The sequence below is a fragment of the Schistocerca serialis genome, chromosome 4 (assembly GCF_023864345.2).
Source record: "Schistocerca serialis cubense isolate TAMUIC-IGC-003099 chromosome 4, iqSchSeri2.2, whole genome shotgun sequence".
Classification (NCBI taxonomy): Eukaryota; Metazoa; Arthropoda; class Insecta; order Orthoptera; family Acrididae; genus Schistocerca; species Schistocerca serialis.
The window spans coordinates 861,812,590-861,827,926 of NC_064641.1; the positions used below are offsets into that span (position 1 = coordinate 861,812,590).

The 15,337-nt window shown below is 43.4% G+C and overlaps 1 protein-coding gene across 1 annotated transcript in view; it reads left to right on the forward strand.

Annotated features, from left to right (window-relative positions):
• The window catches only part of LOC126475110 (odorant receptor 45b-like), a 76,713-nt gene that overhangs the window by 29,897 nt on the left and 31,479 nt on the right, over positions 1 to 15,337 (forward strand). Inside the window, exon 3 of the mRNA XM_050102694.1 lies at positions 6,491 to 6,604. Within this exon, the coding sequence (XP_049958651.1) occupies positions 6,491 to 6,604 (114 nt within the window). The remainder of the gene's footprint in view (positions 1 to 6,490; positions 6,605 to 15,337) is intronic.

Here is a 15,337-nt window from a genome sequence, read left to right on the forward strand (position 1 = left end):
GGCAGTTGTGAGAAGAGAATGTACATAACAGATTATAGAAGGTGTTAGAGTGTAACGGTTACGTTAAGATGGAACCGTTATTAAAGTTAGGAAAAGATTTGACAGCATCAAATGTCGAAATATTGATGGCTTGAAAAAATGATGGTGACAGTACTGGAATCGCGTCGGCTTCTAATGTTGTCATATGGTCTTCGCCTCCGCTTCCGGGCTTTGTAGAGAAATTCTCTTAGATTTGACGAGCAGGAGAGAAAAATTCTTTGGTTTGCCAATGATGGGGAAATGTCGACCCTAATGGACTAAGTAACAAATGTTGTAAACAACAAACATCTTGTAACCGAAATGTAGGGGGCGCATTTACGGCAATGTTACAGTCTCTGCTTTATGAATTTGCAATAATATGACGAAGATCATAGGACTCCTGCCACCTCCGGGCAGGACCTGCATTGACCCATCGAAGTGCACTGTATTTGACCACATTTGCTGGGCTAGTGCAGAACTAACTTGTAAAATATCTAATAAACTAGGGAATATGTTTGATGAGATCCCTGTCTGTCGATCATCGTAGCCATGTCATGCTTTGCTAATGCTCATGAAAACTATCGCAGCTCGAGGTATTACTCCAGTTACCTGCTGACTTTCATGTGCAAAACATCCATTGCATTGAAATGACCGATAACTGACTGATTCCTGTAGGCTGAAATGTCTATGGCTAATAATCCAGATTTAGTGGTATTTCAGTTAAATTTTGATTTTTCGAACATATGGTTTTAAGATCCCCTTCCTATTGCTTACGAGTCTGTGATTTGTTTGACGCTGGACACAATACATTTACTTTACTTGTGTGGATATCTATAACCGAATCCAAGAGACACAACCATTACTCTGTTTTGCTGTTATGATAACATTCTTTTAGGATACTCATACATATTTACGTTACAGGCGCATTTTGCCTTCTATATTATACAACTGCTGCGGATGATGGCCACAATAACAAAACTATACCAATGTTCACTGAAAGACAGAGGTTCACCTAGCTCACTGTATCAGAGCGGGATTTGTAAGGGACTGCTTCACTGGCCTAATCTATACGTGACGATGTTCGTAGATCGCAAGAAATCATTTTCGTTACGTTACATATCGGACACTGTGCTGTTCCAGACAATCCAGTGTGTCTAAGTACTTCAGTACAAAAATCGAAATCAAATGTGAGGTTATATTTTACCTAATATACACTCCTGGAAATTGAAATAAGAACACCGTGAATTCATTGTCCCAGGAAGGGGAAACTTTATTGACACAGTCCTGGGGTCAGATACATCACATGATCACACTGACAGAACCACAGGCACATAGACACAGGCAACAGAGCATGCACAATGTCGGCACTAGTACAGTGTATATCCACCTTTCGCAGCAATGCAGGCTGCTATTCTCCCATGGAGACGATCGTAGAGATGCTGGATGTAGTCCTGTGGAACGGCTTGCCATGCCATTTCCACCTGGCGCCTCAGTTGGACCAGCGTTCGTGCTGGACGTGCAGACTGCGTGAGACGACGCTTCATCCAGTCCCAAACATGCTCAATGGGGGACAGATCCGGAGATCTTGCTGGCCAGGCTAGTTGACTTACACCTTCTAGAGCACGTTGGGTGGCACGGGATACATGCGGACGTGCATTGTCCTGTTGGAACAGCAAGTTCCCTTGCCGGTCTAGGAATGGTAGAACGATGGGTTCGATGACGGTTTGGATGTACCGTGCACTATTCAGTGTCCCCTCGATGATCACCAGTGGTGTACGGCCAGTGTAGGAGATCGCTCCCCACACCATGATGCCGGGTGTTGGCCCTGTGTGCCTCGGTCGTATGCAGTCCTCATTGTGGCGCTCACCTGCACGGCGCCAAACACGCATACGACCATCATTGGCACCAAGGCAGAAGCGACTCTCATCGCTGAAGACGACACGTCTCCATTCGTCCCTCCATTCACGCCTGTCGCGACACCACTGGAGGCGGGCTGCACGATGTTGGGGCGTGAGCGGAAGACGGCCTAGCGGTGTGCGGGACCGTAGCCCAGCTTTATGGAGACGGTTGCGAATGGTCCTCGCCGATACCCCAGGAGCAACAGTGTCCCTAATTTGCTGGGAAGTGGCGGTGCGGTCCCCTACGGCACTGTGTAGGATCCTACGGTCTTGGCGTGCATCCGTGCGTCGCTGCGGTCCGGGCCCAGGTCGACGGGCACGTGCACCTTCCGCCGACCACTGGCGACAACATCGATGTACTGTGGAGACCTCACGCCCCACGTGTTGAGCAATTCGGCGGTACGTCCACCCGGCCTCCCGCATGCCCACTATACGCCCTCGCTCGAAGTCCGTCAACTGCACATACGGTTCACGTCCACGCTGTCGCAGCATGCTACCAGTGTTAAAGGCTGCGATGGAGCTCCGTATGCCACGGCAAACTGGCTGACACTGATGGCGGCGGTGCACAAATGCTGCGCAGCTAGAGCCATTCGACGGCCAACACCGCGGTTCCTGGTGTGTCCGCTGTGCCGTGCGTGTGATCATTGCTTGCACAGCCCTCTCGCAGTGTCCGGAGCAAGTATGGTGGGTCTGACACACCGGTGTCAATGTGTCCTTTTTTCCATTTCCAGGAGTGTAGAATTAATTGCACTACTGGCCATTAAAGTTGCTACACCACGAAGATGACGTGCTACAGACGCAAAATTTAACCGACAGGAAGAAGATGCTGTGATATGCAAATGATTACCTTTTCAGAGCATTCACACACGATTCGCGCCGGTGGCGACACCTTCAACGTGCTGACATGAAGAAAGTTGCCAACCGATTTCTCATACACAAACAGTAGTTGACCGACGTTGCCTGGTGAAACGTTGTCGTGATTCCTCGTGTAAGGAGGAGAAATGCATACCATCACATTTCCGACTTTGATAAAGGTCGGATTGTAGCCTATCGCGATTGCGGTTTATCGTATCTCGACGTTGCTGCTCGTGTGGTTGAGATCCAATGATCGTTAGCAGAATATGGAATCGGTGGGTTCAGGAGGGTAATACGGAACGCCGTGCTTGATCCCAACGGCCTCGTATCACTAGCAGTCGAGATGACAGGCATCTTCTCCGCATGGCTGTAACGGATCGTGCAGCCACGCCTCGATCCCTGAGTCAACAGATGGGGTCGTTTGCAAGACAACCATCTGCACGAACAGTTCGACGACGTTTGCAGCAGCATGGACTATCAGCTCGGACACCATGGTTGCGGTTACCCTTGACGCTGTATCACAGACAGGAGCGCCTGCGATGGTGTACTGAACGACGTACTTTGGTGCACGAATGGCAAAACGTCATTTTTTCGGATGAATCCAGGTTCTGTTTACAGCATCATGATGGTCGCATCCGTGTTTGGCGACATCGCGGTGAACGCACATTGGAAGCGTGTATTCGCCATCGACATACTGGTGTATCACTCGGCGTGATGGTATGGGGTACCATTGGTTACACGTCTCGGTCACCTCTTGTTCGTATTGACGGCATTTTCAACAGTGGACGCTACATTTCAGATGTGTTACGACCCGTGGTTCTACCCTTCATTCGATCCCTGCGAAACCCTACATTTCAGCAGGATAATGCACGACCGCAATTTGCAGGTCCTGTACGGGCCTTTCTGGTTAAAGAAAATGTTCGACTGCTGCCCTGGCCAGCACATTCTCCAGATCTCTCACCAACTGAAAACGTCTGGTCAATGGTGGCCGAGCAACTGGCTCGTCACAATACGCCAGTCACTACTCTTGATGAACTGTGGTATCGTGTTGAAGCTGCATGGGCAGCTGTACCTGTACACGCCATCCAAGCTCTGTTTGACTCAATGTCCAGGCGTATCAAGGCCGTTATTATGGCCAGAGGTGGTTGTTCTGGGTACTGATTTCTCAGGATCTATGCACCCAAATTGCGTGAAAATGTAATCACATGTCAGTTCTAGAATAATATATTTGTCCAATGAATACCCGTTTATCATCTGCATTTCTTCTTGGTGTAGCACTTTTAATGGCCAGTGGTGTACTATATCTACATTAAATAATTAACTACATAACAGGAAGTTTTCAAAGTCAACTTTGCCGTCTGAGATGTCAATGAATGTCATGCATCAGAAAACTATTTGTTTGATAATAATGTGTTTATTTTCGTTTTTAAATTTCACCCATTTTCTTCTTACAACCCAGTCAATCAAATAATTCTGTTAAATGATTTGTTAACGAAAGGACTGGAAAACCCTGGTAGTCATTGTGTGAAGTAGCAATCATTTTAATTTATGGTTGAATCTGCGCTTCAGGCAACGACGATAAATAATGGTATAATTAGTGCTGTTTTTACGTACAACAGCTTCAGACAGAAGTTCAGTTCGTGCTGAGCTCTCTCACTAGCAATACGACTGTTTGCTGTCGACTTGTGGTATATAATTTTTAGGAATTTTAGATTAGTAACATGTCAGGTATGTCGCCACATAAGTTAGAGTGGAAGATGGTTATTTTGTTTACTTTAATGCGTAATAAGTTCTCTGTGATTCTATAAGTTAATGAATCGTACCAAGAAACAAAAATTTTCAGTTACTGAATCTCTTAATATTTGACCCTGGAGCATACACTCGACCACAAAGATAAGTATTTCAGCTATTGTTCAGATGAATATTCCTGTACTTGTAATTAACGAAACGTGCCACTGAAGAGGTTTCGTAATTGGGCAAGAATTTTACAATCTGCGCACAGGGTTTCAACTCACACATATTTTCAGTTCCACCAAATCATCTAAAACATATTTATAATCGAAGTGCGCTGGCAACAAATATAGTCCATTGTTGCACAGACTCTATCCCACAGTCGAACTCCCTTTAGGCCGCATAACCTGGAGTCGCGTATGAGACGATGCTACGTTTTTCCTGTCCCTGGGAGTCCAGTGAACCTTTGCACACGCACCTGGGCAGTGCTTGCTGGTACAAAGAACGCACTCGCTTGCTGGCACATCTCTACAACGGGAAAAGTGGTTGCAGTGTTTTCACCAACATGTGAATGGCACGTGTTCATTTTCGGATACTATTCGTGTGGCCATATTCAGTTATTTAAGAGTTACTACAACATACGAGTAATTCCAAAACAAAGCACTGTTCACACTTTGCCGTTTTAATCATCTCACCTTTGATTAAATCACCACTCATTACTTACACAGGTTAGAGATGGTGAAAGAAAACTGTGCAACGGAAGCTGAAAATAAGGCGAGAAGATCGAAACAATACTTTAAGAAACTTTATAGTTACCCAGAAGAAAATAAGCTGATTGAAAATAAGAATCCGATGCAAGAAAATTGTAGGGGAGATTCAGTATATTATTTATGACTTTCAACATTCTTTCCGCGAACTTGGAAGGAACAAATTCCTCACTTATTAATAATTGCCAGCGAAAACTCGCGTGTGCGTCAGGCCAAGGGCCGAGACAAGAACTATTGTAAGTTCATGGATGAATTTTATGTAACTGCGGAAATTCCATCAAATTTTTTAAGGAATTTAATTATCATACCTGTACAGGAAGCAACACCAGAAGAACGTTAAAATTACCGAACAATCATTCTAATATCATATTCAAGTACCAGAGTACTTTATCGAAGAATGGAAGAGATAAACCGAAAGGAAAGAACCAATTCGGTATTAGCTGAAGTGATCCATGCTGGAAGCAATTTTCGCACTATAGTTTATAATAACGAACGAATTTAGAAAAATGCAAGGAAAGATAGATAGCGTTCTCATATTTGGAGAAGGTTGCTAATAACATGGATTCGAATAAAATGCTTCCCATCCTTAGGTAGTATGGAATCAGCTATAGGGAAACAAGGGTGAACCACTGCCATTATGTGAGACTGAAGTAGTCAGCACTGACGGAAGGATACAAGAGGGCAAAAAGAGGAAAGATGGAAGGCGGTACTGCTTGTTCTCATCTCTCTTATTTGATCAGCGCATCTGCACATTGAAGAGATGATGGGGGAAGTAAAGAACTTTCTCGATGCGGGAGTAGTTTTTTAACAGACCGAAAATCAGTGTTGTGCAATTAGTTGATGAGTTAGCAATGATTATCTAAAGCGAATAAGAACTGAGTTAGGTGCTTAATGAAATGAAACGTGTTACATATGATTACTGTAATATGCACATAAATAAAAGTGAAATTAAGATGACGGGAATGAAAAATAGAATGAAATTAGCCTAAGCATTGATGAGCGAAACAACATTGTTTGCAATCTGCTATCGCACGACGTTCATCAAATTAAAATTTACGCAAGTAAAAATTTTATGCTGATTCAAATTTCATAATAAATGTGTAGTGTCGAGAGGGTTTTCTAACAGAGCTGTTGCTGAAGGACAAAGGTTTTCTCTGGTAACAATTTTGTGCTGATTCACAGTTCGTAATAAAGCTGTTGTGTCAAGGGTGTTTTTAACAGCTGTTGCAGAAGGACAATGACTCGACAACGCTTTTCAAGGTGTTGTTCACGCTGCCGATTTATCTGTATGAGACTGGACTTTATTGCGTGTTTGGTCAAATCATTATCGACCAGGTAAGTGCACCCAGAGACATAATAATCTTTGATATATCAGTGTAAGTGTGCACCAGTGATCTCTATACTATCTGGATGTTGAACATCAGCTGTCTGATGGCGCCTGCCATAGAAGCTTCTATTTTGTTTCTTGCCAAACTACAACATGACTGTTAGGAAATTTTACTAGAACACAAAAAGAAAATACTTTTCGATTCCACTCCCGAATCAGCCTATTACATCACATGTTAACATAAAGTTCAAAATAAAAAATCAGTCTGCAATTCTTTGTGACTTTCAGTCGGATGGAAATTTGTCTGCCACACTATAACATGGCGGACTATGCAAAGTACATGAATCTGCAGACAGGCTACAGTTCTATACTCAGAGACCAGACTTCTACATCCAGTTTGTACAGAGATCACTGGTGTGCACCATAAGTCCGTGGAGTTAAAAAAACAATCTCTATGTTGTTTTGAAACCGTAGTGGGCGGGGCTTGCTGCCACCAAAACTTAAACCGACTACCATTTACGACTGCTTATTGTTCATTATTTCTGTCGTGTGCAGGCAGCAGCTGTTTTAGGTACTAAAAATTGCAGCGCTTTCATGAAAAGCAAAGCGTCAGGAAGGAAATTTCGAACGTTTTTCTGTTCTGAAATGCATATTTGCTCCAGTAATTTGACATATTTAGCCTCTTCAATGTAATTTATTGTTTGATGATATATTTTGAATAACCAAGAAGAGAAGGAAATGATACGAAAAGTATGCTTCCGTAATCTATTTAATTTCGCTTTTACTATATTTGTATCGGTAGCAAATGAAGCTGTAACTCCGAAACGAATGCTTGTCTGCTTACTGGTATTGCTCCTTGTTCCTTACATTTTGAGCTTTTAGCTAGTAGGCACAACGTTTTTAATGTTCACGTTTGCAAAAGCTTACCTACGTGTTCTTTGCTAGCTCATAAACGTGTGCAATGAGGGAAGACGCACCTTGTTCTAGGCAAATAAGTGAATGGTTGTTAAAATGTAAAAGAAACAGAACAGCATAGAGGTGTACCTCCATACAGAATAGAGTTCTTGTTTTATTAGATTGTCAGTACATTAGTTTCACTGTAGTTTGCACATATTCTCACTTTCAAGTCTTACCTATGTTGTGACATTCAGTGTATGACCAATAATAATAATTTATAACGTTAAAAAACGATACAGCTTTTTAAGCATGTTCCAACATTGTGAAATACTATAAATGTGATTAAGGAGATGGTTTCAGACTCAGACCCTGTGGAATGAATATTTTGCTTTAACTTGTATGTAAATAATTTTTTAAATAATGATAGCCGAATCTGTGTAACATATAAGCCTATCTTTCCAACAGTAACCTGTTTGCTTCTTTTCCCGGAATATTTCTAGACACTTAACTCACTGACTCTTATCAGTTTTTCAGGTATAACCAAACATATCACAATTGGAACGTACGTCTACTCTGATCATTCGCTTCATTTTACTTTTTAATTTCATTTTGCTCCGTATCATGGTTTGTGATATACCAATGAGTAATTAGCTTCATATTCAGTGTATCATTTGCACGATAAATCTTGATGATGTGGAACGAGTCATTTTATATTAGCATCAATATTTCTGTAAATATGCTTCGACACTGATCATTTATCAGTTTTTTGTTTTGTAATTAAAGACAAGCAGATTTTAGTCAGTAATTCGTAGTCATCAGCATTTATACATTAAATAACACGAGGTGCGACAATAAAGTAATTAGACTCATGTGAAAAAAATGTTGCTTACCGTTTTGTCAAGTTTTGTGTTGTCTCCTTCAAAGTAGTTCCCTTCTTGATTGCACACACTTGTCCAGCGCTTCTGCCATTGATGGTAACATTTCTGGAGCTCATCTTCTGTAATATCCTCCAAGACCCTCATCATAGCTTTTTGGACATCTTGTGTTATTTGAAAATGGTATCCCTTGACGCCGGCCGGAGTGGCCGTGCGGTTCTAGGAGCTACAGTCTGGAGCCGAGCGACCGCTACGGTCGCAGGTTCGAATCCTGCCTCGGGCATGGATGTGTGTGATGTCCTTAGGTTAGTTAGGTTTAATTAGTTCTAAGTTGTAGGCGACTGATGACCTCAGAAGTTAAGTCACATAGTGCTCAGAGCCATTTGAACCATTTTTTTGTCCCTTGACCTCCGTTTTGACTCTTGGAAATAGAAAAAAGTCGCACGGAGTGATATGTGGTGAATAAGGTGGCTGTGATAGTACTGAAATTTGTTTTGAGGTTAAAAATTTATGTACTAACAGAACAGTATGGAATGGCGCATTATCGTGATGCAGAATGCAATTATTATTAGACGAACTGTTTCTCGATTGATGTTCAGTTCTTCTGCAATCATTTTCACGGATAATCTTTGATCAGATTGTACGAGTTCACGCACCCTGGCCAAGTTGACATTCGTCCATGAGGTTGATGGTCGTCCATTGCGTTCTTCATCTTCAACATTCGTTCTGCCTTCACTAAACATTTTATGCCAACGAAAAACTTGAGCTCTTGTCATAACCTCTTCTCCAAAAGGCTTCTGAAGTTTACTGTAAGTTGTCGTCGGGTTTTCACCCAATTTTACGCAAAAAGAAATGGCATACCGTCACAACTCACGACTGAGCAGTTGCATTGATGTGCCATTTGGACTAGAAGCAGCTTATAGACTAAGGTCAAAGATATTGTGCCTACGCAAGCTTGCAGGGTTGTCACATGTTGCATAGAAAATAAGTCTCATTGCTTTATTGTCGCACCTCGTAGAAAGACTTCTGCGGAATAGGAGTTGTCAAGTAGAAAAGTTTTCAGTGTAGTTTAAAATTTTATATTTAAATGGAAGGGAGATCACTGCTGTCAGCTGCAGCAGGACATTAAGCGGAATCAGCGGCGCCAAAAGGAAATGTGTACCGTACCGGGATACGAACCCAGAATCTCCTGCTTACCTGGCAGGTGCGGTAACCAGCTCGAAACCCGCGATCACAACTGCACAGTGTATCTCGGTGCGCCTCACGGCCGGTTCACACTACCACCGAGCGCCACCTACCAGTAGTCATAAAATTTCAAATTTTACTTTGATGTCTTTCAGACAAAAGAAATGGTTCAAATGGCTCTGAGCACTATGGGACTTAACTTCTGTGGTCATCAGTCCCCTAGAACTTAGAACTACTTAAACCTAACTAACCTAAGGACATCACACACATCCATGCCCGAGGCAGGATTCGAACCTGCGACCGTAGCAGTCCCGCGGTTCCGGACTGAGCGCCTTAACCGCGAGACCACCGCGGCCGGCTGTCTTTCAGACATTTTATATCATTGCATAAATGAGCAAAAGTTTTGGCTGCCGTGCGGCGAACCCCTGTTTGTGCTACAGACAGCCTTAATGTGGCGTAATGAGTGTAATTTTTTCTGCTGATATTGTAGCTTGTACATCACTGTTCGTGTTAAAGTGCAGGGGATTATTTACTACACATTTCACAAGGGAATAACTATACTGTGAAGTGGTTACATTCCTACTCACGCTCCGAGCAGCAGGCAGGCACGACGAAAACTGTGTAAACATAAGCTGTCGGGCAAAGCCTTCTTCAGAAAGGAGGCAAGGCGCAGGCACAAACACATTTATAGAATCATACTCGCAAAACTCACACACACATGACCGCTGTCTCCGGTTATTCTAGCTAGAATCTTTTTTAAGAGAAGGAGTAAATGAGAGCAATGAATAATTATTGGTGGGAGGAATGTCGGGCACGAAATGCTTTCCCAACAATCAGCGCGGTTACGTAGCCGAGTGCTCTGCGGGGTCGAGACCGTTGATACAGTGTGGCTCGGATGTCGGAGTGTTTGCGGTTTGGAAGACAATGAAAAAAGCAGGAAAGAAGAGAAAGAACAGACACTGAGTAGGTTAAGGCAAATCTAAAGTCAAATGACGGAAATAAAACCACTACGATAAAAGCAAACAATGCAACTATAATTCACGTATACAAAGAAAATATTGCTAGAGATGCTCCACTTACGAAGGAAATGCGATTCCTCTAGACTTTAGACTACGATCGGCTCGACTAGTTGGCCTGTATCCGCAAACAAATCAAGCTGGTATTTTTCATGAAACATCTACGTCTCCACACAATCAAAGCGCCCAACACGGTCGAAACAGTCACGGGCAGTCAGCGAGACGTCAAGGGGCAGTATCACCGCTGTGAAGTATGAATGCGTTGAACCTAATGTTTTGGGTTACTTAAGATGGCGGACGTCGGCTTCAAGTTTGTGACGTAACCACCACTTCCTTCTTCTTTTACCTCCATGCATAGGTCGTTGAATAAACATACTCTGCGAATGTCTGTGGGGCGGCCTTTGTGGGTCGCTAGGCATCAGCCAAGGTTTCATGAGATTCCCAACGGCTATCCTTCCGGGACTATGTGTAAGACCCCCAGCTGGTACCGCGTGAAGTTGTATCTCAGGGTTACTTCGACATTCCTGGTTGCAAACCTTATGCCATTGATTGTAACACGAAACTACAAGAACAACAGAATACTGCAATATTTCATTAGATGATCCAAGGATAACTCGAATAATTCCTACCTTTGCAAATTATCTTGTGGGTTTGTTCCTGCAAATGTTAACAAAAAGGCACTGCTAACATACTAAACTAACATTGTTGCTGAAATTCATTATCCGTCACGTTATAAAAGACTGCTGCGAATACACAAAAAGAAAGACCCTTTATCATTTAGCTACAATATAGCAGGTCAGCAACTGGAAGCAGTTAATTCCATTAATTATCTGGGAGTAGGCATTAGGAGTGATCTAAAATGGAATGACCATATAAAATTAATCGTCGGTAAAGCAGATGCCAGACTGAGATTCATTGGGAGAATCCTAAGGAAATGCAGTCCGAAAGCAAAGGAAGTAGGTTACAGTTCACTTGTTCGCCCACTGCTTGAATACTGCTCACCAGTGTGGGATCCGTACCAGGTAGTGTTGATAGAAGAGATAGAGGAGATCCAACGGAGAGCAGCGCGCTTCGTTACAGGATCGTTCAGTAATCGCGAAAGCGTTATGGAGATGATAGACTCCAGTGGAAGACTCTGCAAGACAGACGCTCAGTAGCTCGGTACGGGCCTTTGTTGAAGTTTCGAGAACATACCTTCCCCGAGGACTCAAGCAGTATATTGCTCCCTCATACGTATGTCTCGCAAAGAGACCATGAGGATAAAATCAGAGAGATTAGAGCCCACACAGAGGCATACCGACATTCTTTCCACGAGCGATACGAGACTGGAATAGCAGGGAGAACCGATAGAGGTACTCAAGGTATCCTCCACCACACACCGTCCGGTGGCTTGCGGAGTTTAAATGTAGATGTAGACGTAGACTCGCTGTTGTCAAAATTAACATATGTAGTACACAGAAGTCTTCTTGAGAACACGACATTTGATGAAAATATGCTGTTACATTTGCAGCGCATGTCTCTATGCCGCCAGGTACGTAGTTTGTAGTTGCATTTCGCTGTGTGCTGAGAAGTGCTATTGCATATATTAAAATCAGTTTCTACTTAAGGAATGCTTACGTAGTTCCTTCATAGTGTTTATCAGCAGTAGTGGACAGCGTGGTTAGGGGCGCCATGTCACGGATTGCGTGCCCCCTCCCACAGGAGGTTCGAGTCCTCCCTCGGGCATGGGTGTGTGTGTTGTTCTTAGCCTAAGTTAGTGTAAGTAGTGTGTAAGTCTATGCACCGATGACCTGAGCAGTTTGGCCCCTTAGGAACTCACACACACACATTCAGCAGTAGTGGCACATTTGAACAAGTGATTTCAGTTTTGTTCAAGAGGCATGTATGAGGGCGGTTTTAAAAGTTCTCGGAATCACCACGAGAGGTAGCGCTGGCGCAACGAGCTGTTCACGTGATACTCATTGGACTGTTGCCTATAAACGCGTGCCACGTCAGTGGTCTCGGAAGAGAGCTGTGGCGGAGACGTGGCTCTGTTGTTGTTCCTGCGTAGTGATTTGCGAAGATGGAAAAACTCGAGATTCGAGCTGTGATTAACTACTTCGTAAAGAAAGGTACGAAAGCAGAGGACATTCACGCCAATTTCCAGAATACACTGGGGGACTCTGCTCCTTCATATTCAACTGTTGCCAAGTGGACAGATTAATTTAAATTTGGTAGGGAGAGCTTAAATCATGAGCAGCGCAGTGGTCGGCCAAGATGTGTCACTACTCCAGAAATTATTGCAAAAGTGCCCAAAATGGTCATGGAGGATTGCCAACTGAAAGTGCGTGAAATTGTCATCTGAAAGGATAGTTCACATTTTAAATGAAGAATTAGAAATTAAAAAATTATTTGCAAGATGGGTGCCGTGACTCATGACGCTGGATCAAAAACGCCTGAGAATGGACATATCGGAACAACGTTTGGCCCGTTTTAGAAGAAACGAACAAGATTTTTTGCGCCTGTTTGTGACCGAAGATGAAACTTGGGTGCACTACTATACCCCAGAGACAAAACAATAGTCAAAGCAATGGAAACATGCTGATTCTCCGCCACCAAAGGCAGCAACAACAATTCCTTCGGCGGGAAAGGTCATGACATCAGTGTTCTGGGATGCGAAGGAGATCCTGTTTGTAGATTATCTCCCCACTGGGCAAACGATTATTGGAGAATACTATGCTAAACTCCTGGACAAATTGCAACAAAAGATACGCGAAAAAAAGCCAGGTTTTGCAGGTAAGAAAGTCGTCTTCCATCAAGACAATGAGCGCCCGCACTTATGTGCTGTCGCCATGGAAAAATTACGCGAACTAAGCTATGAATTGTTGCCACACCCGCCTTAGTCAACTTGTATGGCTCCATCATACTTCCATCTCTTCCCAAAACTGAAATTTTTTTGGGTGGACGAAGATTCACTTCAAACGGAGAATTGACAGCCGGAATTGATAACTATTTGGAGGCCTGGAAGAAATTCATTTCCGAGATGAGATCAAGGCACCGGAACATCGTTGGACCAAGTGCATTGATCTACAAGGAGACCCCACTGAAAAATAAAAAAAGTTTCAGTGAGGTAAGTGCTTTTTTTCTATTCCGTTCCGAAATTTTTCAAACCACCTGCATATATTATTTGGGATATTTCATTTTACCAGCTAATATACTCAAAGATTTGGCTAATACAGTGTGTAGCTAATTTACCCATTTTTACTGCAACCCATCGCACTGTTGTGTACGAGCACGGAGTGAGTTAGTGAAGCTTAGTGAAAATAAAGCAAATCAATTTTTAACCAGGCTGCCAATCTCCGAGTTTTGAAAAGGCACCGTTTTTGTACTGGTTTTGAAACAGAACAATTTGTTCCTCTCCAGGACCTAGAAAGTCGAATGTAATATTTTACATGAGTGCACACTGAGAAAGCATTTTCTATTGCATTTTAGCGACACTTCGTAGTACCCATTTTGTAACTAGACAAGAAGAAATGTACGAGGATCTTTGGACTAAACCGTCAGATGGCTGCAGTTGGACATTCTCATTTCAGGCAGATATCACTAGGTGAAAACACTCAAACCCAGATCAGGATTCCTGCCGCCACCTCGCTATGTTAGTAATCTTATGTAGTCACCGGAGATAAATAAATTGTTAGCAAAATCGTTACTGACATAAGTGGTTTGGCATAAGCACACGTGACAGCGTCATTTCAGAATCAAACATGAATACATGCACAAACCCTTGACCAAAGAAAGACAGGAATCACACTTTCAATAATCCACACCTTTGGTTGCATCTCACCACGACAGGTTTCAGCCATTAGGGAATTCTCAACTATTCAGCGATCATTGTCAGCAGCATCATCAACCATTTGGCCTATCCCGGAGGTGCAAGCCCTCCTCTAGACTTTTCACATGCAGCTACACGCTCCTATAGTGCCCCTGCAGTCTCTACAATGCAATCCAGCCCCCTTACATTATGTCGTCGTCTTGGTCTTTCTTATCTCTTTACACTAAGGTGACAAAAAGTCATGGGATAGCGATATGTGCATATACAGATGGTGGCAGTATCACGTACACAAGGTATAAAAGGGCAGTGCATTGGTGCAGCAGTCATTTGTACTCAGGTGATTCCTGTGAAAAGGTTTCCTACGTGATGGTCGCCGCGTGATGGGAACTAACAGACTTTGAACGGGGTATGGCAGTTGGAGCTAGACACTTGGGACATTCCATTTCGTAAATCGTTACGGAATTCAACACTCCGAGATCCACCGTATCAAGAACTTGCCGAATATACCAAACTTCGGGCATTACCTCTCACCACAGACAATGCAGTGGCCCACGGCCTTCACTTGACAATCGAGAGCAGCGGCATTTGCATAGCGTTGTCAGTGCAAATAGACAAGCAACACGGCGGTAATTAATCACAAACATCAATGTGGAAGGTACGGCGAACGTATCCGTTAGGACAGTGCAGGGAAATTTAGCGTTGTGGGCCATGGTAGCATAGAACTGACACAAGAGCCTTTGCTTACAGCACGGCACGGGCTGCAGCGTCTCTCATGGGCTTGTGATCATATTGGTTGGGCCCTAGATGATTAGAAAAGCTTGGTCTTGTCAGACGAGTCCGATTTCAGTTGGTAAGAGCTGGTGGTAACGTTCGAGTGTGGAGCAGACCTCACAAAGCCATAGTTCCAAGTTGTCAGCAAGGCACTGTGCAAGCTGGTGGTGGCTTCGTAATGGAGTG